General features: G+C 43.6%; 1 protein-coding gene across 3 annotated transcripts in view; it reads right to left on the bottom strand.

The window, feature by feature from the left end:
• Nucleotides 1-6297: 6297 nt before the first annotated feature.
• Nucleotides 6298-24423, bottom strand: part of kalrna (kalirin RhoGEF kinase a) — a 150884-nt gene continuing 132758 nt past the window's right edge. For 2 of the 3 annotated variants that reach the window (XM_085374813.1, XM_085374814.1), the window contains exons 51-68: nucleotides 24224-24274; nucleotides 24048-24125; nucleotides 23753-23938; nucleotides 23175-23346; nucleotides 22497-22708; nucleotides 21082-21353; nucleotides 18330-18492; nucleotides 11182-11244; nucleotides 10940-10967; nucleotides 10344-10506; nucleotides 9332-9453; nucleotides 9117-9248; nucleotides 8879-9040; nucleotides 8219-8297; nucleotides 8085-8136; nucleotides 7517-7665; nucleotides 6994-7132; nucleotides 6298-6899 (exon numbers count right to left, since the gene is read on the bottom strand). In XM_085374813.1, coding sequence (XP_085230939.1) covers nucleotides 6351-6899; nucleotides 6994-7132; nucleotides 7517-7665; nucleotides 8085-8136; nucleotides 8219-8297; nucleotides 8879-9040; nucleotides 9117-9248; nucleotides 9332-9453; nucleotides 10344-10506; nucleotides 10940-10967; nucleotides 11182-11244; nucleotides 18330-18492; nucleotides 21082-21353; nucleotides 22497-22708; nucleotides 23175-23346; nucleotides 23753-23938; nucleotides 24048-24125; nucleotides 24224-24274 — 2772 coding nt within the window. In that variant the 3' untranslated portion in view covers nucleotides 6298-6350. Of the gene's footprint in view, nucleotides 6900-6993; nucleotides 7133-7516; nucleotides 7666-8084; nucleotides 8137-8218; nucleotides 8298-8878; nucleotides 9041-9116; nucleotides 9249-9331; nucleotides 9454-10343; nucleotides 10507-10939; nucleotides 10968-11181; nucleotides 11245-18329; nucleotides 18493-20388; nucleotides 21354-22496; nucleotides 22709-23174; nucleotides 23347-23752; nucleotides 23939-24047; nucleotides 24126-24223; nucleotides 24275-24423 lie in introns of those variants that run through there. The other variant, XM_085374815.1, reaches the window with a different exon arrangement.

Genomic DNA, 24423 nt, shown 5'->3' with positions numbered 1-24423 from the left:
GTTTTTTACTTTGATTCAATTTTATTTTACTTATAAAGAGTTAAATCTCAACAGTAGTCACATCAAGGTGCTCTCCACAGTAACAGAGAGAAACCCCAACAATCAGACGACCCCATATGAGCGAGCTATTTGGCGACAGTGGAGAGGCTGTGGGTGAGAGGCGAGAGACAAGACCAAAGGCTTGCTGTGGAAGCTAGCCAGAACTCATAACTCAATACAATCATTAGCAATAACTATGCTAAGCCAGCTAATTATTGTCTAGTTAGTGATAAATTCAGTCATGTTTTCAATATATGTCTCATTTATATATTTACATATGTTTATATTATAAAGTTTACAGGCTGTGAACTGAGTATCAATTTGAGTCCACACAGATGATGAAATACTGGGTTTGTGGTTTTTACTTCAAACCGTCCAGGCACGGCAGAGAATGGTCGTCTTTACAGGAATCACTGAACACGTGGAACACGAAACAAACACCTCACTGAGCTCAAATATAGAATTTCTAACATATCACGTTTTTAAGGCCAGGTTAGGCTTCAGAACACCCTGAGTGCTCGACTACATGAAGACTAAGTAAATTTAATGTTCCTCAGTGTAAATTTAAAAAGAATAACTCATCATTTACAATACATTATTGTTTTTAGATTATTCTCAGAGTCTGGACCCTCAGACACACGATTCACTGCATGGGCTCAGGAATACTTCCAGAAACGTGTGAACATAGCTTCCTCTGTCACCCACAAACACAGGTTAAATCCACAAACACCAGTCATTCCTGGACCAAAGCCATTTAAAATCTGATTTTATTGTTTTCAGAAAAAATATGGACACCATGTTCTCCAAAACAATGAGGTGCTGGAGCTTCGCTGCCTGTTACCAGCACTCAGTTTTAGAGCTTGTCTCTCTGATGACATAGAGGTGCAAACGTACCTGGAACTGGCTGCTTGCACATCTGGAAAGCCACCATCAGTGCTGAAAGGTATGTGCAGGTTTAAGGCCAGCATAAGCTCCCATACAGGCAATATCTTTTCCAGTGAATCTTTAACCAAGATCATGCTGAACTGCATGCTGCATTTGTTACAACAGCATGGATTTGTTGTAGAAGGGGCCTTTAACCAAATGAAGACTAATTTGCCACATCATGAATTTAAAAGTAAGAGAGAGAAGATCCAGGACTGTTACGCAACTAGAATCCTATATTAGCCAGGAGTGAGACAGCATTGCTCTTCCACTAGTCCAGCAGCTTGTCTCCTCAGGTCCCTGACGTTTATGGATCGTTGTTAAAAGAAGAGGGGACGCCATACAGCGGTAAACATGAACCTGTCTGAACTTTTCTGACACATGTTGGTGCCACCAAATTAAAAATGACCTAAGTTTTTCCTTAAACTGCTACAGTTTCTCAGTTTAATCATTGGATATCATTTTTATTCTCCATTTTGAAGGAGACGTTGGATCATGAGATTTACAGATCATTGCATTCAGTTCAGATTCCATATTTTGCACAGTGTTCCAACATTTGCACATTGCACTTATAACCCTAACGAGTTCCTGATCTGTCCTTTTGCCTTCTGGCTATTTTATTCTCCCAATGATCCGTTTATAAATGTGCAAGACCTAAACCCAGATTCTGGTCAATCAAAACACACACCTATCCATCCATCTTGGGCCAAATCATGGGTGCAGTAGCCTGTGTAGCTCAGACCTCCCTCTGCTCAGGTCACAGATATGATCTCTCCAGCACGGGTCTACCCCGGGGCTTCCTTAGGTTGAAACACGCCTCACCCAGGTTTAATGCTCAGCTCTATCTGGACCCGCCTCGCATCACTACAGACACGGTCCCAACATCCCACTTCTCCTCTCCTCACTCATGAAAAAGACCAGGAAATACTTAAACTCAGTTTAAGTAACTCAGTTTAGCAACTGTGACCCAGTATGGACACTTCACCAGCTGAGAGTCATGGCCTCAGGCTTGAAGGTGAAATTCATTCTCACTGCTTCACACTCGGTTGTGAACCATTCCAGTGCAAGCTGGACGCCACCGCCTAATGAAGCCAGCAGAATCACATCCTCTGCAAAAACTAGAGATAATTTTGAGGTCAGAAGTGTGCGTAGAGCACGGCTTTCTCTCCCGAGTCGCCTGACAGTTTGGCAGAATCAGTTTGAAGCAGACCTGAAGCAGTCTCGGTCAAAAGCCTGACAAAACTACTCCCACATGCATGGGCTGAGGTCCAGTCCCTCCTCATGCCTGCCTTCAGGGTGGGGCCACAGTGAACCTGGGCATTTGGCCCCTGACTTTTTGCCCTCCGTATGGGTGTCTGGCCTCTCACCATGGACCAGTTTGCCTGCTAGAGTCTATCAAGGACCCAAACAACACACACACCCCTCCACCACGGTTAGGTGAGTTTACATTTCTTTTTTTAATTAATTAAACTGTATTATTTATCAAACTTAGTTAATAACTTTGTAAGTACTAACAGACAGTATGGGTAAATGTGAGTTGGTTTAAAAAGAGCCAGTAAGTCACCGAGACTAGAACAGCAGTACATACATGTCAGTGCAGCCACGAGTTATTTTACACCATCATCTCATCTTTGCAATTATTGCACACAACGCTGTTCTGAGGGTACAGGACTGGACATATGTTAACAACAACGCTGGGATACGTAGAGCAGGCATGAAACAGGTGAGCAACATCAGCTAGTTTATTCTTACCTTCACCATCACCGGCTCAGTCATGAAGTCAACTGAATCCAGTTTTATTTATGCAGCACCTCATCACAACAGCAGTTGCCTCAAAGTGCTTTAAACTTGTTTGTATTTCTGCGGCCACCTGTCTTCTATCCGAAGGTTTTTAGGTGGGATTCATTTATTTTGGTTACGGAATTGTTGCCTGCTGTATTTGGAATACCTGGAATACCTGGTGACTGTGGCGACCAACTTTAATAACTGCCAGCCATCTCTAACAGCCGCTCGGGAAAATGAGTGTCGGCGACACTCATTTTCCCGAGTGACCAGTCGGTCTGTGTGACCTCATCGAGCACCTTTCCTAAAGACACAGCTTGAAACGGTTTTCTTTATTGATTGATTTATTTTGCATGAGAGGTCGAAAAAACTGGGGAAGTCTGCTATTTTTAGTTCAAATAATGAACAAGACCAACAAGTCCACAATAAGACAGCAAGAATCTCTACTAGAAAGAGAGAGTGGTAAAAAAAGAAAAACAGCACTCGGACACACCTGAATCGATTGCAGCTGCAGTGACAGACACTTGGTAATATTTTACCAGACGTCCGATATGAAAGTTGCTTCTAAAGACGAATTCCCTTCCTGTGGACCATTTAGTATCCAAGCATGAACATGAGCTTTGCTGTTGTTTGACACTAAATGCTTAGAGGAAGATTGAGGATGAAAAACGGGGAGTGTGGCGAGTGGGTGAAAGCAGACGACAGAGCACATTCCACAAGAAAGTACATTCATCAGTAAACGTCTGCCTCCCAGGAACAGCGGCCACTTCATCCAAAGGGTCTGCAGCCGCACGAGCACATTTACAAGCTGAATGAATGAGATCCAACCACTACAGTTATTCACCACAGTGACTGGTAAACAAACATACAACAAAACAGACTTCAGGGTGGAGTTTCCCACCTTCACACCAAATGTCACAGGCTTTACTTACAGAAACAGACAGTTTTGTAACCTGATTTCTAAACCATTACTGGTGATTTACATGCAGGTCTTTCCTGATTTGTATTTACTAGTCTGTAAACTACCTACTTTTTGGACAAAGAATCTGTAAACACTGATGCAAACTGTGTCCATGGTGCATCCTGCTAACGTCCGGTAGTCGTCCATATGTACCACAGAAGGCGGCGATCCAGACGCTGTTTGATCTTCCTTGAAGTAATGCCAACATGTTTGCATTTTAACTCCGTTTATTGTGGTTCAGGACAGTCCAGCACATTCACTACAGTTCAGTCAGAGTCTGCTGCTACACGGCTGTACAGTCACACTCGTTTAGTTCAGTAGGTTTAGGCATCCTCTGAACTCCATGTGTCGAGTAAACGGACTGCTCTAGGTCCCCAGAGCAAATATTACACCACCCTTAGTTCAGTCCTGAAATAAATAAACATTTAATAAATTAAAGGTAGATCATAGAAAAGTGCAGTCCTTATTCATGTGGCCTATACGACAGCTACAGGTAACAGTTTCTCCATAAATTATAATTCTACGCATCGTTTTTCTTTGCGGAGAGACTTTTCCATGTAAGTAACAGCATCACACAACATACTGATGCATGTGTGATGAAGTCATGTTAGAAAAACAAAGAAACATCGTCCATACTTAAAGTTTTAGATCCTTACAGATGCTTCGGTAACACTTTATCAGTTTCTAGCTTGAGTGAGTCACAAATACTGTGTCATCAAATATGCAGAGGTGGCAAAACCACAGACAGTCGTCACTTTAGGAGAACGATGGACACTCGTGTTGAAAACTGCTGATTAAACTTCTTAACTCAAGTAAAAGTGAAAATGCACAGAAATGTAAACTGAGCCTCGTGACTGCTGAAACACCTAAATAGTACAAGAACATAGTCGGGGATTAAAGTGGGATTTGGCAGGTGTGAAACTCTCAGATCAGTTGTACGGCTGGAGTGTGGGGAAACCAACATCAGCTCCATTCATTTTGATTGTGTACATTTTGTCTACAGGCTGTGATCGACTGACTTGTGTTGCTGCTGCTCTAAAATGTACCGCTCTTTGTGAATTTAACCAACTGAATTAACAAGATGTAAGCAGAGATTACACAGACTCACAAGGCTGTTTTACACTCCCTCTGTAGCACAAAGATGGAAGTCAGTGAGGGAGTCCAACCAGCATCAGCCGATGTAACAGTGAGCATGAACGCAACAGGTTCTCTGCAGCAGGCAAACATCGTGCACTACTTTAAACTTAAGCACAGTGCTGTAGATGAACCGACTCAGCACTAAGCTGCTCTTTCATGCACACAAAGTCAGAATCCTTTGATTTGTTTTGCAGATGTGTGAGAAAACAAACGGCTGGATCCAAAAACTCAAAACTACATTTAAATGTAATTTCCAATCTAGTTTTTTCACATTTCTCCATCTCTCAGTGAACGCATTCATTTCTCTCCCTGGGAAACAAAGCAGCTGTACTTGCTGTCCACACTGCACACAAACACTTTGTGTGTTTATATTTGTTGAGTTGTTTAAAGGTACATTTAAAATGATCTGCCAGTTAAAACATCGTTACTTCCTCTTCTGTAGTGCTAGCTACATGCTGAAGTGCATCGCAGCTCATGGTATCTACACCAAAAATGTTTTTTGTTGCGGTCCACTTTACCCCCCGAGTAGAGCTATTAATGTATGTGTGATGTATAACTGATATGTTTTTGCCTCTTGTCGTAACAGGATTGTCGTCGATGTTACTGTCCTCAACATTTAGGTTCAAATCTGTTCCAGAGGGCCTGTAGTGATGTGAAATGATAATAATATTACCCCTTAAATGTGTCAAAGCTAAAGTAATGAGCCTTTTATGAAAATGTAGGGAGTAAATACAGATACCTGAAAATCCTACTTAAGTACTGTAACAGAGTATTTGTTATTTCCCACCTCTGTAGTAATCTGTAATCTGTTGCCTGAAAGGAGTAAAAACAGGGGAAAGAAAAGTGACAAAGAAACTGGAGAAGAGGAAGAAGATATTTTGAATACCAGCATATTCGAGTAAACTGTGGGGAAATATATTTCCCTTCAAAAGTGTAGCTGAAGTTTATCGATATGCAAATATAATTTTTAGGACACTGTGCTGACACTGTCCTTGAAAGGAAATGATTACAAATATACTAGAAACAGGCTCATCACGGTGTTCCTGCAACTGTCCAACTACCTGCAGTTCAAACAGCACTTTGTGCAGGACCCTCTATTAAGCGACAGGCAGCACTGCCCCAGAGCCTGAGATCAACTGCACGAGTCCTCAGCTCAGCGAGAGGCCTCTGCAAAGTCCCAACAGTTAGTTACATGACGGTAAACTGGAGCCAACACATCCAGTTCCACCTTAGTCCAGCTGACTTCTTTGGGTTCTTGTGGTGTTTTGGCAGTTTACCTGACCCGCTTCATGTGTCATTGCTGAAATCGGTAAATGAACAAATAACAAGGTAATAGAATAAATAAATATTCTGGGGTTAAGGTTTTGGTCTACAGGGGACTGATCGTGGTCCTGCAGTAGCAAGAGTTTCCATTTTGCACCACAGGAAGGATTCAGCACCAAACATCTGTCCCACGCACACACTGACAGACAGACAATCAAACGCTCCTGTGGGAGTTCAGATCCCGTCACAGTGTGTTTCCCATGCCGCTGCTCACCAGCCCTTTCACGTTCATAATGGGCCGAACGTCGTGCAGTTGTCTCCTTCGATCGATAAATGTGGCCAACCGTGCCGTGTCCAGTGGTGTCTTGGAGTACTCCCCACCTCCACGACCCACCCACAGATGTTGGAGACAGGAAGTAGCACTCGGCCGCTTCCTGGGATCCTGCTGCAGTAATGATGACACAAAATCCCTCGCCACCTGGCTCACATTGCAGAAGTATTCATCTGGGAAGCAGAAGTCTAGGCGGCAGATGTTGATGCAGGTTTCCTCCGGTGACTCGTCCAGAAACGGAGAAACGCCACTAAGCATGACATAAGCCAGAACACCCAAGCTCCACATGTCTGTGGCCACGGAGACTGGAGCGCCACGGATCAGCTCAGGCGCAGCGAACTCTGGATTCCCGAGCAAGAGGTGGACGTATCGGCGGTGGGCAGACAACTGGACAGCATCGCCAAAATCGATTAACTTAATACTGGGCATGGGAGAATGGAGGTTGACCATGATGTTCTCGGGCTACAGCAAAAACAGAGTTATGACTTAGACACAGGTGAGCAAACAACAATTGTCAATATTTTTCTTTTCATATGTGACAAAAACCTGCAGTCACCTTCAGGTCTAGGTGTGCCACTCTACAGGTATGAAGGTGCTCCAGGGCCTCCAGTGTTTCTCTGATGAAGAAGGCCACCTTCTCCTCCATCAGCTCATCGTGGGCAACCAGATAATCAAGCAAGCGGCCATCCTCCAGTCTAACATGGAAACACAGACAAGTTTCGATTTCTGCACTGTGTGGTTGAATGAATCGCTCAGTAGACCCGCTATTACACACAGCTGTGAATATGCACTGCAGGCTTTGTAACTCATTCACTGTGAATGGGTGATGTCACACGTTCACATTATGGAGCAGCTGTTCTGCTTTGCTCGTCCTGGTTGTGCTGACAAAGTGTAAACATTATGAAAACATTCAAAGAGAGCAAAGTTGAAAAGAAAACTATTAAAAAGTAACAGCCATCTAGTTTGGTTCATACCAAACCACGCGGGCTCTAAAAGCAGCTGAAAACTCTACTTGTTGTGAAAAACAAGCAAAAACACAACGATAAAAAAACCGTGCAGCAGCCAAACACTGGACTTACAGCTCCAGGACGAGCATCAGACAGGAGGGAGACTCGTAGGTGTCCAACAATGACACCAGCTGGTGATTCTGGACATATTGCAGAATGTCTGCCTCATGAGCCACTTGCTCCTTCTTCTGCATCTTCTTGCTCACAAACTTCACTGCCACCTAGTGGAGAACAAAGGCAAAACACTTAAACGTGCAATATAGTTTTTTCTATGCCGAGGTGCATCTATTTGACTAGTTCCATCCAACTTGAGGTTCAGTATCTTGCCCAACATACAAGCGATTAGTTGATGAGCTGCTCTACCTCCTGAGCTGCAGCCACCCCGCCTGAAGTTAAAGTTTTGAGACAAAACCACTCTGCACGATGACATATTGTGGATTTTTCATCAAGGTGGCGCAGAGCTGATTATAAGGATTTACAGCCAGATAATAAAATGCTTGTTTGTGCAAACACAGACAGATTATCAAGTTTATCTATACGATCATTAAAACAGGTTACATCTTGAATGTGTCTGCATCTCACAGTAGCTGATAAAATATCAAGTTTAATTTTTAAGAAGTTAAACAAAAGGAACAAGTACCTCTTTCTTAGTGGACCTGTTGACACACTTCCGTACCACTGAGAACCGTCCCCTGGTCAAAGCAAGTGAGACTGCATTAAAAACCGGCTGCTTTGGCTCGATAGAGACGTTATTTGTGACTGAAATCGTTTTACCTTCCAATCTCACAGATCTCAGTAAAGGTTGACTCAAAGTTTTCCTTCCAATGAATGCCCGTCCCATCACAGCCAGAGTCTGGACAAAGAACAAATACATAAGTAAGATAATTCCCCCTGAACATGTCAGCATTAGTGGAGAAATTGTTTTCATTTCCTCTTTCTTTACTCTTAGGTGGAGAGGTGGTTCGCCTTGATCTACCGGTGTTTATGCCCATGGGCAGAGGTGCCCGGTCAGCTCATTGCCTCATCAGTGCTGTGTAATAAGGACAAGCTGTAGCAGTTATTTTCCACATGGTGGTGAATCGGCTTCAGCGTGCCTCGCCTGTTCTCCCCTACTTCCCTTTCTGGACTGAAAAGCTCACAGCCAGATCAGCGCTCAGGCTTTATGAGTCTGTGGAATCAGGACTTACCCGAGGCTCACCTGCCTGCCCACTCTCCAGCAAACAACCTTCTTCATTTACTCCTCTCTACTGTGATATATTTCCAGGGGTGGAGTGTGTCATACTCTCACCAGCTGATGGCAAATTCAATTTCAAATCTTTGAGATTTTAAAACTGTTCACCTTCAGGTCTAGGATGCATTCAAGGATACCTTTTGGTATCCTTGAATGCATCCTCATGCATTTACTTTTCTTTGTTAAGAGCACGTGCGACTTACTGCTGCTGGCTAGTGTGACCATATTTGAGGGCTCCGATGGTGGGCCGACACCCCAGCGGTTGGAGGCCCGAACTCTGAACTGATAGTGACCTCCGGGGATCAGAGAGTCGATCTGCACACATTCCTCCCTGCTGCTGGCCACCTGCTGCCACAGGAACGAGTCTGTGAGTGAAAGAGGAGGAAAGGTCAGTCTGTTTGAACATCACTACAGAACAATTCCAGTGGCTAATACACAGACCTTCCTGTCTGTACTCCACAGTGTAGCTGCTGACAGTACAGTGGGCAGATGAAGGTGGGGGCAGCCAGTGGATCATCACCGCTGTGCTGCTGGCCTCCTGAGCCACAGGTCTCACTGGGGCTGCTGGGATACCTGCAAGCCAAGACAAAAATAGTCAACCCCAAATCAACAGTAACCGTCTCAAATGGTCCTCAGTGTTAATCAAAGTGCGACACCTTGGACTTTGATGGAGGCAGAGGAGGATGCAGTGCCGTGGTCATTAACAGCAACACAGGTGTAGATTCCTGTATCCTGAGGCATCAGATTACAGACTTTCAACAAGATGTCACCTGTATCCCTGCACAGTGCGTAGGAGTATGGAGAGAGGAGGAAAGATCAAAAGGCTGCACTCATAGAGGGTACTACTTATAGTGGTGTGAAGACGTGTTTGCCCCCTTCCTGATTTCCTGTGTGAAAAAATAATTGGCATCCGATCACATCTGGTGTAAAAGTAACACAGCATTTCTGAAAAGGAACATCGTACCAACAGTAAACCATGGTAGTGGGAGTGTAATTGTCTGTGGCTGTTTTGCTGCTGTGGAAAATGGAACCATGACTTCTGCTGTCTGAAGGAGAACATCTGGCCACCTCTTTGTGACCTCTAGGTGAAGTGCCCTTGAGTTCTGCAGCAGGACGGTGATCCAAAGCAGCAAGTCCACCTCTGAATGGCTTAAGAAAAGCAAAATGAAGACTTTGGAGTGGCCTAGCCAAAGTCCTGATCTGAATCTGACTGAGGAGCTGTGGCATGAGGCTGTTCGTGCTTGAAAACCCTCCGATGGCTCAATTACAATTATTCTACAAGCATCAGTGGGCCAAAATTCCTCCAACACAATGCAAAAGACTCACTGCCAAACGTTCAGTTGATTGTAGTTGTTGCTGCTTAGTTACTAGGTTTTTCACACATGGCCATGAGGGTTTAGTCTTTTTCCCTTAATAAACACCTTCATTTAGAAACTGCATTTTGTTTTTACTTGTGTGAGTTTTGTCTGATATTTAAATCTGGTTGATGATCGGAAACGCATAGAAATCAGGAAGGGGGTGAACACTTTTACACCACTGTATGTTTAAAAGTCAAAACACTGAAGGAGAAGCAGGTGAGGAAAAACAAGAATCTGAATGCAGCATTGAAATGGTCCTCTGGAAAGCCTTCATGGACACATCTGGTGTTCCTCGTGGTCTCTTTGTTACCTGATGTCTATGGTGAAGCGGCTGTTGTTGGTCACTGGATTCTGGTCGGGGCCCTTCAGAGTGACTGAAGGTTTAGGCCGTCCTGAGACTTTACAGCAGAGGACTACGGTCTCTCCGAATGCACATACCACATCTGACAGTGGGACCAAGAACTCTGGAGCCACTGCACACAGAAAACGCATCACAAACCACGTTCCCCTCAGCTCTTAGTTAAAATGTCCACAGTTTATCACGTTGTTGTTTCTGAGCGAAGGCATGTGTGACCTCAAGCATTCTCAGCTCAGTTCTGTAGTTTTTGGGAACAGTTCAAACCTCTCTCATGTATTCAGAAGGAATTGTTGCATTGCTGTTATACTGCATTAGCATAAATAATGACCAGTTTTGCCAAATCACTCGATTCAGATCAGAATAATCAGGCTGATTCTAGCACATCATTTATTACCAGGTTTGCTGCTGTTCCAGACTGACATAGGAGTTGGGGCTTCTTGTACTCCCGTGGTAGTGAAAAGCATTTGGAAGCCTCTTGGCTTTGTCACACAACTTATTCAATGAATAAATAAATGTAATTTGCATTAACTGCCTTATGTATGTCTCACCTTCCTGGATGAAGTTTGGGTTCAGAAGCTGGAAAATAATTAGATGTGGATTAGTTTTCAGCATATATGAAGCAGTATTATATAAAATGAATTTATACATAATAGTTCCAGATTTTAAACTTCTTAAATTCTCTCACATTTGTCTCCAACACAGTGTTTGTCTAATGCTGATATAATAATTCAATAGAAAAGTATTCAACACCGAGTCAGAGATCTTTTCAATGAAAATGAACAGCTGGTACCTCCATGCCCGTCTTTGGGTCAATGTCATCACCACAATCTGAATCATCTGAAGTTTGGACCTCCTGGTGGAGGAAGAAACAAGGGAAAAGAATAAAAGGGGAATGGAGGCACATAAAAGTCAAAGGTAAGAGAATGGAGATGGGACATAAAAAAGGTGAAACATGTACAAAAACAAGGAAAACGGGAACGACAGGAGGAAAGAGTACGAGAGGGGACAGATGCAGACGAAGTTGAGCAGAACCAAAACAGAAAAAATGATGTCAAATATGAAAAGAGATGAAAGAGAACAAAGGAAAGATTCTGAGAATATGAGAAAAAATGAGAGCAAAACAGTGGCTACAGTGGACACTTCAGATCCTACTCACCTGAGAGTCCTTTTGGATTTTTCTGACACACTGTAAAACTGCCACCATTTGTCTTTCCATTAAGTGATAATTAGAAGTTTTGAGGCTACTAATCAGTCCTTTAAGACTGTAAATCTAACCTTATCACCAGAAAATGTTCAAACTGTTAAACCTGCGATAAGCCAAAATCTTTGGTTGGGGAGTGCAGTACGACTCTTAGAATGATTCGCTACCTTATCGTGGTGGAGGGGTGTGCGTGTCCCAGGGATTCTAGAGGCTATGTTCTCGGGAGGCTTTGCCTCCTATTAGGGTCTCCAATGGCAAACTGGCAAACTGGGTCATGCATTAGTACATGGGGCCCGACTGGCCACAGCCTGAGAGGGACACGGGCCCATCCTCCTGTAGGCCCACCACCCACAGGAAGGTCAGGTTCAATAAGTGGAGGCCCTGGCGGACCGATCCCTGGCTACCAAGACTAGCAATTAGGAGAATGTCACTGGCGGGGAAGGAGCCTGAGTTAGTGCGTAAGGTTGAGCGGTACTGGCTAGGTATAGTCAGGCTCACCTCAACGCACGGCTTGGAACTAGTCTCCTGGAGAAGGGCTGGACTCTGTCTCAGTCATGAGTTGCCCTTGGTGAAAGATGCTGGGTGAGTATCCTAGTATCCCCTTCGGCTTGCTGCCTGTACTATGGTGTTTCTCTTGGTGGACGAGAGGGTTTGTTCCCTGCACCTTTGGGTCGGAGAATGTGTCCTGACTGTCGTCTGTGCTTATGCGCTGGACGACGGTTCAGAGCACCCAGCCTTCTTGGAGTCCCTGGGCAGCGTGCTCAAGGATGCTCCACCTGTGGACTTTGCTGTACTACTGGGAAACTTCAACGTTCATGTGGGCAACAACAGTGAGATCTGAACCCGAGCAGCATTTTGTTGTTGTTTGTCAATAATGAACACCATGTCTGAACTTAAGGGTGTCTATAAGTATATATGGCACTAGGACGTCCTATCGGGCTTGGTTAGCCCGTGGGACTTCGGAGGCAGCTGATAGGTACCAACAGGCCAAGCGGAACATGGCTTGGGCAGTAGCTGAAGCAAAAATTTGGGTGTGGGAGGAGTTCGGAGATGCCGTGGAAAAAGACATGCGGATGGCCTCAAAGAGATTATGGCAAATGGCCAGGCGACTCAGGAGGGGAAAGTGGTGCTCTACCTGCACTGTGTATAGTGTGGGTGGAGCGCTGCTGACTTCAACTGAGAACATTGTCGGGCGGCTGGAATACTTCGAGGATCTTCTTTATCCCACTGGCATGTCTTCCGTGGAGGAAGCAGACTCTGGGGACAAGGCTTCTTTCTCCGCAGGTGAGGTCACTGAGGCTCCTTGGTGGCAGGGCCCCTGAGGGATGAGGTTCGCCCTGAATTCCTGAAGGCTCTGAATGTTATAGGGCTGTCTTGATTGACAATCCTCTACAATGCTGCGTGAAAATCAGGGGCGGTACCTCTGGATTTGCAGACCAGGGTGGTGGTTCCCATCTTTAAGAAGGTTGTGTTTCAACTATAGGAGGATCACACACACTCAGCTTTGCTGGGAAAGTCTATGCCAGGGTGTTGGAAAAGAAAGTTCATCCATTAGTCAAACCTCGGATACAGGAGGAACAATGCAGTTTTCGTCTTGGTTGTGGAACACTGGACCAGCTCTTTACCCACTCAATGATATTTGAGGGTGCATGGGAGTTTGCCCAACCAGTCTAAATGTGCTTTGTGGACTTGGAGAAGGAACTCGACCGTGTCCCTCAGAGTGTGCTATGGGAGGTGCTACGGGAGTATGGGGTGTCTGACCCATTGCTACAGGCCATTTGATCCTTAAACAGCCGTTGCAAGAGCTTGGTCCGCATAGCCATAAGCAATAAGTAATCGTTTCCGGTGAGTGATAGACTCTGCCCATTGTCACAGATTCTGTTCGTAATCTTTATGGACAGAATTTCTAGGTGGAGCCAAGTGGCGGAGGGCTTTCATTTGGGTCGTCTGAGAATCTCATTTCTGCTTTTCACAGATGATGTGGTTCTGTTGGCTTCATTGGGTGATGGCCTCCAACTTGCACTTGAATGGTTCACAGGCGAATCTGAAGCGGTGGGAATGAGAACCAAGTGTGAGGCCATGGTCCTAAGCTGGAAAAGGGTGGAGTGCCCACTCCTGGTCAGGGAAGAGCTCCTACCCTGAGTGGAGGAGTTTAAGTATCTCGGGGTCTTGCTTATGAGTGACGGGAGAAGGGAGATCAACAGGGTGGTGATTAGTGCTGTGGCTACAGTGATGCAGAAAAAAGCGAAGCTCTCAATTTACCGGTCGATCTATGTCCCTACCCTCACCCTATGGTCACGAGCTGTGCGTAGTGACCAAAAGAATATGATCGCGGAGAAAAGTGGCAGTAATGAGCTTCCTCCGTAGGGTGGATGGCCTCTCCCTTACTGATAGGGTGAGGAGTTCGGCCATCCAGGAGGTGTTCAACATTGAAAGGAGCCAGCTGAGGTGGTTCGGGCATCTGACATGGATGCCTCCTGGGCGCCTCCTGGGCGAGGTGTTCTGGGCATGCCCCACCAGCAGGCGGCCCCCCCAGGGCAGAACCAGGACACGCTGGAGAGATTATATCTCTCGGCTGGCCTGGGAAGGCCTTGGTGTTCCCCTGGACAAGCTAGAGGAGGTGGATGGGGAGGAGGAGTCCTGGGCTTCTCTGCTTAGGCTGCTGCCTCCACGACCCAGCTTCAGATAAGCGGAAGAAGATCGATGGATGGATCCTAGAGTATCTGTCTTCATAAGATTATTATAACGCTAGATATATATACAAAAGGACAATGTATATCTGATATGTTAAGTCTCTCAAAAAGAGATTGCATCTGTGATTATGACTGCAGCCTGTGGCTGATGATTACTCAAGACTTTGGCTGTGCTATTATTCTTATTGCTGCAGCATAAGTTGCATGGTTGTAATACATATACATGCAACAGCTCCGTTTTGATTATACTATGTTAATAAGAAAAATTCTTTCATAAAATCACTGCATCTTCCAACAGTCTTGCATAGACATACAGTATTCACAGCACCACACACTGAACCACAGCTGAAGTCTATATCCAGCCACAGCCTACATCACTGCCAACAAGATCAACTGCAGATGTTCACTGATTGGAGACGCAGTTTTTTCACTGTTCACTGGAGATCAGCTTTTTAAAATGAATGAGGAGCATTAAATGCAACACAAAGTGTCACATGACGTATCCAATTGTGCTAAAACCAGGAATTAAAAAAATAGAAGCTTAAAATTAAGTTGCCAAATGAATCATATAAGAATTGTTTTTGGACATCACCAAACGCTGTTTCCTCTCTTGAGATGCTCTGCTATGTGTTTAGTGCAGTTGCTGTTTGATTGTGGATTTCTCTGTCTTCAGTTTCGCCTTCAGTAAAATGAAAAACATCTGGTTGGGTTGGCGATTAAAGGTAATTTCAGTGCAATTAGAAACTTGGTTTGCTTTTGCAGTATGCTTTGAGTCAGTCCCACTGTGTGAGTATTGCCCTGTACACTTCAGATTTCATCATGCCACTTCAATGAGCAAGCACATCATTATTTAACAGTGGTAACCTGGTTTCACTTGTCCATGCCATAAGATTGCCCGTACCATGGCAGAGGATGTGATATACTTCAAATCATGAGCTATTCCTCATCTTCCCAAAGGTGGTGACCTTGGCACACTATGTGCCTCAGCATTTCACGACTGGACTTCTTGCACAGGTGGTGTCCTATCACTGTAGCACACTGAAACTTACAGAGCGGATCATTCTTTTACAAAGTCTACATTCCTAGGTGCTTGATTTCATACACCTGTAGCCATGGCAGTGATTGGAACACCTGGAATTCATGATTTGGATGAGTGAGTGAATACTTCTGGCAGTATGTGCATATGGGTTAAAGTGGGATTTGATAGGCATAGAGACTGTAAGAGCAGCTGTAGTGGTTGCATGTGCGGAAAACAAATAAGTCAGACTAATTTCTAATGTGAGCACAAGTATATTTTGTATAAAGGCTGTGACCAGCTAAAATTCACTGCTCTTTTTGGATTTAGCCAACTGACTTCAACAAGGTCTAAGTAGATATTACAAAGGGGAAAATAATGATGCTGAATTTCTTTGCAAGATTGCTCCCAAAGAAACGGATGGTTTCTAATTTAAATGGTAGTTTCATTTTAATGGAGAGAGAATATCAACCAAAATTCCAGAAAAACACATGAAAGTCATAAATTGATCTGTAACTGACTGAAATAAGTAATTGATCCCCTACAACTCAGAATTTTCAATGAAGAGAAATCCTTAATATGAACCAAGTAACAACATCCCCACGGTCGAGTACGGAGGTGGACACACTGCTCTGGGCAGTGGAGTGCAGATGGAAACGAGCCACACACACAAGCAAAGACATCGTCCTCCGCTTGTTAGCAAGATAAACTGGATCTGTACTCCACATGGGCAGTCTTACCTTTCTGCACTCCTTCCTGACAGGAGATTTGTGAAATATCATTACGTTTATTGTTAAAGAAATAAATATATAACCAGAAAAATATTTATTATTAGCTGAAAAAATAAGTCGTGGAAGTATTTTTCTGCTTAACACCGAGAAGACCAAGGAGCTCATCGTGGACTACAGGAGGAATGCTGACCCACATCCACCCATCCACATTAAGGGGACGGCTGTGGAGCGTGTGAGCAGCTTCAAGTTCCTGGGAGTCCACATCTCCGAGGATCTCACCTGGACGACCAACTGCTCCAAGCTGGTCAAGAAGGCTCACCAGCGCCTCTTCTTCTTGAGGACTCTGAGGAAGAACCACCTGTCCTCAGACATCCTGGTGAACTTCTATCGCTGCACCATCGAGAGCATCCTGACCAACTGTATAACAGTCTGGTACAGGAACTGCTCTGCCTCGGACCGGAAGGCGTTGCAGAGGGTCGTGAAAACTGCCCAGCGCATCGCCGGAGCACCACTTCCTGCCATAAAAGACATCTACAGGAAGCGGTGTCTGAAAAGGGCTGGGAAAATCATCAAAGACCCCAGTCACCCATCACATGGACTCTTCACCCTCCTGCCCTCTGGGAGGCGCTACAGGAGCCTCCGGACTAAGACCACCAGGTACCGGAACAGCTTCTTCCCCACAGCTGTCAGACTCCTGAACTCTGCCTCCTGACATCTGACCCACGTTAACTCATGGACTGAACATACACACACCCACAATGGACAACTGTACCCTCAAACACAATAATAACATGGACTGAACCACCACTCACAACCACTAGCACTTTATATACCTCTGTAGAAACTATCTACACCCTCACTTATCTTAACTGCACTACTGTATAGCTCTGTGTAAATAATCATTCTGTACATTCGATAATCTTTAATCCTACAACTGTTTACAACTTGCATAGTTCCCATTTCTGTATAGCTGTATATCTCAGATTCCTGTAAAGTTATTTATTTCATATTCTGTATAGTTTTTCATATTTATATCCTGTTCATATCCTGTACATAGCTTGTACTCACTACAGCCTGTACATACTTATAGTTATAGAATATTCACAACATACTTCATACCGTGTACATTATAACATACCATAATAGACCCATTTCTGTAATATACTTACATATCTATATTATTGCTAATATATATTGTAATATATCTATATCACTAAAGCACTTCTGGATGGATGCAAACTGCATTTCGTTGCCCTGTACCTGTGCATGTGCAATGACAATAAAGTTGTATTCTATTCTATTCTATTTTTCAAACCATTCCTTTAGGAAACAAACACCTTACAACACATCAGTGTTTAAAAGATTAACATTACTGCTACACATGTTTGAGCTCATTCTGAATACTTTATGTCTATATTATATTTAAAATGTCTAGTTTTTCAGCCTAATGATAACTTCCTCTTTCACAGTGAAAAGCTCAAGTTTCATTTGTTACAAAATAAAGAGGCTGCAGACCTCAAAAGGCCATGAAACTGCTGGCAGTTCAAACTAACCAACGAGTTTTGAGCCTCTGAATGGATGATTATGTATAACACCTGCTGCCATTCCTCAACAGTTAATACAAAATTTGGGGGAAAAATCTTTGAATTAAAGCAACTTTTAGAAGCTAATACTGGGTAATGTAGCATAAATGAACATGCTAATGTGCAGAGCAGAATATGCTAAAGCTCTAAATATCTATATAGTTATATATATTATATATAGAGCTCTTTATAACTCTTCAATACTGCAAATGACTGACAGTTTACCTGTGATGTATGTTTGGCTTCCTGCATATCCAGTTACCACTCCAAGAAAATCTTTAACAGTATGTCACTCCTGGTCTTTTGACTGAATTCTGAGTCAATCATTTGTTCCAAAGATTCCACAAAATATCCCAGTCAGTCTCTCCCACAATGCAATGCTCGAGATTTTGTCGATGGCAGTAATTGTGCTACTCTGTAACGCCATCAGCTGCAGCCAGTAAGGGTTTTTAATAGAGAAATCGTGGTCCCGTAGGACAGACGTGATCCAAGAAATAAAACCGATCAGTCTGAATTCATGCGTCATGCAGGTTGAGAACCACTCCTGGAGTCCCACTGAGACACATCCACCTGTGTGTGTGTCTACAGGTGTCTGCACACACGCACACATACTGAGGTTAGGACAAAGAACATAAACCGAGTGGGGCGGTGGAGGCGAGGGGTTTTGGCACACACATAACATCACCAGTGCGCACCGTCGGCCTGCTTTACTCACTTTGCCTTTCACCACAGGGTCGGACGAGGCGAACGGGGTAGGAGGAGTGATTTCTTTGGGCTTACGGAGAAGGCCATTCTCCTGACCTTTGACCCCTACTGAGAAGGCATCCTTGTCTTCAGCGCGCTTCCTGGCACGCAGTGTGTTCCACGACAGAGACTTCCTGTACAGTATGGGAACAACAAACATCAACCAGCCAATCAAAGTGAAGCTCAGAGGTGTCCAGCTGAGTCTGGCTGCAGCAGCAACGTACCTGTCAGGTTGCTATGGTGACAGCTTATGACATGACGTAATGCTTCATAAGGTGAATAGATACAGACAAGACCACAATAGTATCGATAAATTATCTATTGGGGTTTGAACTTTTGTCATCTTGGACTTGTTGTTTTCAGTTTATGAGTTATTGTAAGACTGAAAGATGTTTACATACATTTGGAAATCTTTTAGGAAGTACCCGAAGCATCCCAAAACTGCTCTTCTGGATGTTAGCCTCCAACAAAGCAAAAATACATTCTCTACAAACAAGACAATGTAGGCTACTGCAATAACCAAAACAAACAAAAAACACTTTTCAACAGAAAGAATGGCTGTACACCTCGAGTCTGAGAAAATCCAGACAGGACCAGTGCCTGAATCTGCAGCCAGACTCTTCTGGTTCATGAAGACGAACATTAGAGCAGATGACAGAGAGTTCGGACTTTATTGACACAGCTGGACTTCTATGTACAAGAATTAGTGCAATGATGTTTTTAATTTGTTAAATTCAATCTTTTATAGTTCCTGTAAACTTTAAATACATAGTTATGATTAGTAGGACTTCCCGTCCACGTCGATGCGATGCAGCTTAAAAAGGAAAGTTACATAAATCTCTTTTGTTCACCTCTAACCTTGTGTTAGTCATTTTGATTTATTCCAGTGCAAAGTTAGCTCAACTCCTAAAAACACATCAAGGCGAAAAAGCAGCTGAGAATAAACCACAGTTATTCTCTGAGAAGATTTTAAAGGCTTTACAGTTTGTTCAGTTACCAAATGCTGCTACATTTATTCAAAGCTCTGAAGTTTAAACCACTTAAGTTTAGAGTTTGTAGCTTCTGTGGAGTGTCAAACCGTGAGGTTAGTGAAAACTGAAACGAAACAAATCAAATGTAACAACATACACAAAAAGCTGAAATTAACCAAACAGGAACAAAACGCTGTAAAGGGTTTATATACCTGAATCTACAGTGTGGCTGTGGGGATTTTTGGTTCTTGGCATTAAAACCTTGACAGAAATCTTTCATCTAGAAACTTCCCAATAAGCAGAGCTGGAATCAGCACAAAGTCTGCTTGGATGACAACTTTGAACTAGTCTGATATTTCTGTGTCCATGAACTTCTTTCTCTCCTGTACACCAACCTAAACAATGCTGACACGTCTCAGGTTGGACTCAAAGTGGTATTCTGTACAGTAGTATTTCTATGTATGTATTTCAGCTTCAGGTGTGGATATGAGATCGCCGTCGTTACTTCTTCACGTTCTGCTAATATCTGTTGATAGTTACATTTATTTTTGTCACAAAAACGTGTCTCTGTGATGATGTTTGGCTCATTTTAAGAGAGCTTTACTTCTAAAATGGTATAACAGTGCAACACACATGCAGGCAGACACTCGGGTTCACATTTGCTGTTGTGGTTTATTTACAAATATTAAAAACTACTACAAACCGTCACCCATCATCAGCCAAATGTCAAATAAAACATCTTCACCTTGACACCGCTTTGTTAACTCGTGCTCAAGTCCAAAAGGTTTATTTAACAAATTTAAAATCAGTATTATTAATAGACTACCAAGAGTACAACGCTGACCTTGCCACCAAACATATTGCACAGCCTGACTTCATTCATATTTTTCTTGTCATAAATAGTGCAAAAGGTTTTTTTTAGATAAAAAACAAAACAAAAACAAACAAACAAAACAAAAACAGGAATGTTGTAGAGCCTCAGTCAATGTTTTTACTGTGTACAGTGAACTGCCAACATAAATTCAACACAAAAAAAGAATTAAATACAACTTTGTCCGTGGAATAAAATAATTATTAGTAGGGCAGCAACAATAAGAGGAATAAACAAACATCTGTGAGGAGAACAGGACTGAGGCCACCGCAATGACCCAGGTGAGGTGAGGGTTTTGTTTTTTTTGTTTTTTTTACAGAAAGCAGGAAAAATTAAAAAAAAGTACAAAAACAGAAGAAAATGCAGAGTGTTAGGAACTGAAGTAAAAAGTCGGTTTTAGCTCCACACGAGTACTTTTCACTTTCTGGTTTCCAGTTAGGAACAAGGTACAAGTTTTTTCTATCCTGTCTATTTCTGTGGGAATCACCTCGAAGTTTTCAGCTGTTTTTCTTTCTTTTGTTAGTTTCAAGCCTCAAAACCTTTTTTTATTTTGCTTTTTTGTTTAAACGTCATCGCCACAGAGCCGATAAGTGACCGGCTCAAGAAATCAAAGTCATTGCAGCAGCTTGATGGACAGTTAGAGAACAACTCTGTACCTTCAAAACAAGAAAAAACAAAGTCCAACATTTTTTTGTGTTTGCTTTTTAAACACAGGACGCAGACAGCTGAGGAGCTGGTGATGGAAACAGAGTCAGAACAAAAACATTTAGACAGACCTTTGTCAGCTTAGTCCTCTCATTCAATCCGAATACTTGGTTTCAAGCCCAACCAGAAGTGCTTCAGTCTGCAGGGAAAGATGTGCGGGGTGGGTGGGGACTTACTTGATGTTGTTGGCATCTGTTACGGCTGCTGAGAAGGAGCAAGTAGAAGAAGAGTCTTTAATGGGCTTTGTGAGCGGGCCTAAGACGTGTCCTGGCACCCAGCCCTCCGCGGCAGGCGACTGGCTGTTGGCTGGCCGGTAAACGAGGTACATGTTCTGCTGATTGGTGGCCATGACCTGAATGGTCTCTCCTTGACTGACACAGATCTCATTCTCTTTGAGCGCCGAGTAGTCCTGAGTGACCAGCATGGTGGAAGTGATGTCGTTGTTGTCCTGCAGACAGGAGGGAAGGAAAGAATGGCCGACAGGACGAGGGAAAGGAAAGGCAGAAGAAAAAGAGGAGCAGGATGGAGGAGACACAATGTGGACAATTGAGGATGAGGTTAAGGAGCGACTGTGGGCTGGATAACAGAAATGCTGTGATACAGCTGGTGTCAACCTGAGGAGGAGCAGAGGGAGTTCAGGGCTGAGGAGCAGGAGTGGAGGGAGAACAGCAGTGAACACAGGTTTCATTACTTGAATCAGCAGCACACGCTCATTTTATTAAAATCAAATTATTATTATTACGAACAATAATAATAATTAACAAAGAGGCATAACTGATCCAATACTGTGACGAGGAGATGAGGAGTGGGGAGCCGAGTCAAAACAACGAGAAGAAAAATGAACAAAAGCAGTTTAGTTGTAGTTATACTTGGTTTCAAGCCCAAACTAAGGTGCTTCATCTGTGGCTGCATTGAGCATCGTTGACACACCTGATGGTATATTAGAAACTTTATTAGATCAGCTGTTTGCAGAGAGTGCTAAACACGATCTGCAACAGCACTTAGGAGGGTGATACGTATCCAAGGTTCTGCCCAAAGCAACGGTCTCGGCTTGCCTTCCTCCCACAGTGCCAAGTGTTCCCTATCAGTGATGCACATGCACCTGGACACGTGCATCACTGATGTTGTGTCAATGAAAACGTGATTCATCAGACTGATGTGCTGATGCTCACGTGCCCATTGTTGCCCCTATCATGGTGGAGCTATGGATCAGACCCCACGGGCCGGCCTTCATAACCAAAGCCATACCAGCTTTTACTGGTTTAACAAAGTCTGTGTCAGGTATGGAGGAACCAGGACGTATGGATGAAAACTGGGCTATTAGAACAAATCATACATGGACAAGCCGACATACACACAAACTGAACTGCTGCTACACCTGCAGTAGCCTACATTTTGACTTACAAAAGTCTGTTTAGTGCCCCAGTTTAGCGAGTGCCTGGTGCAGTCTGCAGGCTGTGCTTACATGACACCAACACAAAATTCTAAAACTAAATAACCAAAAACAAAACAATAAAATCCTCAAATTGAAAGTAAACAAATTTTAAAAAATAAAGGTAAGCTGATAATCATATAACCTGCACACACTCACCATGGAGTCAAAACACGATGAACCTCCATTAGAGGTGGAGACTTTGACTTGGCTCTTCCCCTTCTCCGTACTGCACAGGCCGACCACTGACGAGGGTCGGCTGTGAGAGGACGCGGTAGTTTGATTCCCTGAGGACGAGCGGTTTCTGGTCAGCGATGAGCTGTTGCCTCCTCCACTCTGCTGATTGTGGTAGACGATGGGTGACTGCAGAGCTGCAGACAGAAAAAGCACTTTAGATGAGGCTCATTTAAGTACAACAGGGGACATATTTCAGGACATTTTGTTATAGACACACACAAACTGCATTTCTGTTAAAGGTAAGACAGAAAACACGGGGGTCGTTATTTTTGTTTGGATGGGTTGCCTACCTTCTGGGAACGAGCTTAAGGAAGTGACAGATATCAGGCTTTATCATGTTTCCACCTAAACTACTTTATGATCATGGCAGTTTTATTTTAGGTGGTGAAGGCACCACAGCCAGAAAGCAACCGTCTTCTCGTTTATGTGCCAGTTTGTACAATCATTTTTTAAAGCATGCTAGGTTAAAAATTAAAAGTAGCATCCTTAAAATTTAGGAGAAAATAACAAAAAACCTGTAACGTGCTTTCACAAACGTGAAGCTCGAGTGAAAACAAAGTAATATTCTGCTGAACACAAAGACCCTCAGTGTTTCCTCACCAGACAGGAAGTTGCTTTGAGCATCCAGGAGTTCCTGAATGTGTTGGACCCAGACCTGCTTAATGTCAACATTGGCTGCCTGCAGGGTGAAACGCTCCGATGATCCGCGACTCAGCAACACAAACTTACAGGGATCATTATCCACACTGTCCTCCAGACCCAAGTAGGATACCTGCGTGGAAAAGATAGTTTACAGTGTTAGACCAACACCATCTCACAAACCACCAGGTCCTCTCCTGCAGGAGCCTGGAGGAGGGCGTGGTTCGAGGAGCTCGCTAGGAGGTCTATGTATATTCTCATTCTTCAGTATGACCTGCTCATATACACTTCATTTAAAGCACAGTCTGCTGTGTCTTTGTGATGAACATACTGCATGCACACAAACATGGGCACAGCTTTATTGCAACCATCTACACACACGCTCCTCTGTGCTCTCCAATGATTTTGTCCAACATGATCAAATGTGGATGAAAACCTGGTTTTAAAGACTGAAGTCAGGACATGTGTGAGCTTTTGTGTTCTTCATGAGATTAAACCAGTTCACTGATCACAGACCTTTAACCCACTTTTTGTAATACCTTAATGCTCTTTTTGAACTGGTAGCCAGGTGTGGACGAGCCTTTTCTCAGCAGCTCACTGAAGATCACGATTTGCTCAAACAAGAAGACTCGTCGTTCCTTCGAGCGGGACAGGACGCCGGCGTCTTGCACCGTAACAAAAAAGGTTTCCTGCTGCAGCAGTTTGCCCTGACTGGTCAGTTTCCCCTGCAGAGAAACCAGGTTGATATAAACATTACTCTCTTAGCCTTTACAGCACGCCACACATGTCATAGTGTGTGCAGCACATGTCATTGTGAAGACCCACAAAACTTACCTCAAATCCCTGCAGCCGACCCAAATTCATCATGTCATTACACAGTTTCGGGACCTGAGACATCAAACCTACTGCTTTCTGTAAAAGTCATGGACAGAGATATTTAGATAGTTTTTCATTTGAGGAGGATGTGTCAGCACAAACATCCCGGATTGAAAAGCATTTTACATTTTTACCTCAATTTGCTCACAGTCCATTCCTGCCTTTGAGCTGTACTTCAGGAAATCCTGAGGAAGAAGAGAAGCCCAACTTTAATCAGTCTAACCAAGCTTGCTACCATCAACACTTTCATCTAATAGGAAAAACAACAAAAACAGCAAAAACGGCAAAAACAGCAAAAACGGCAAAAACAGCAAAAACAACAAAAACAGGAAAA

This window comes from Diplotaxodon limnothrissa, linkage group LG16, assembly GCF_057381915.1.
Source record: "Diplotaxodon limnothrissa isolate DT_005_m linkage group LG16, D_limnothrissa_male_GT1.1, whole genome shotgun sequence".
Lineage (NCBI taxonomy): Eukaryota > Metazoa > Chordata > Actinopteri > Cichliformes > Cichlidae > Diplotaxodon > Diplotaxodon limnothrissa.
Note: the sequence above shows the minus strand (reverse complement) of the source record. Positions and strands in the feature narration are given on the sequence as shown.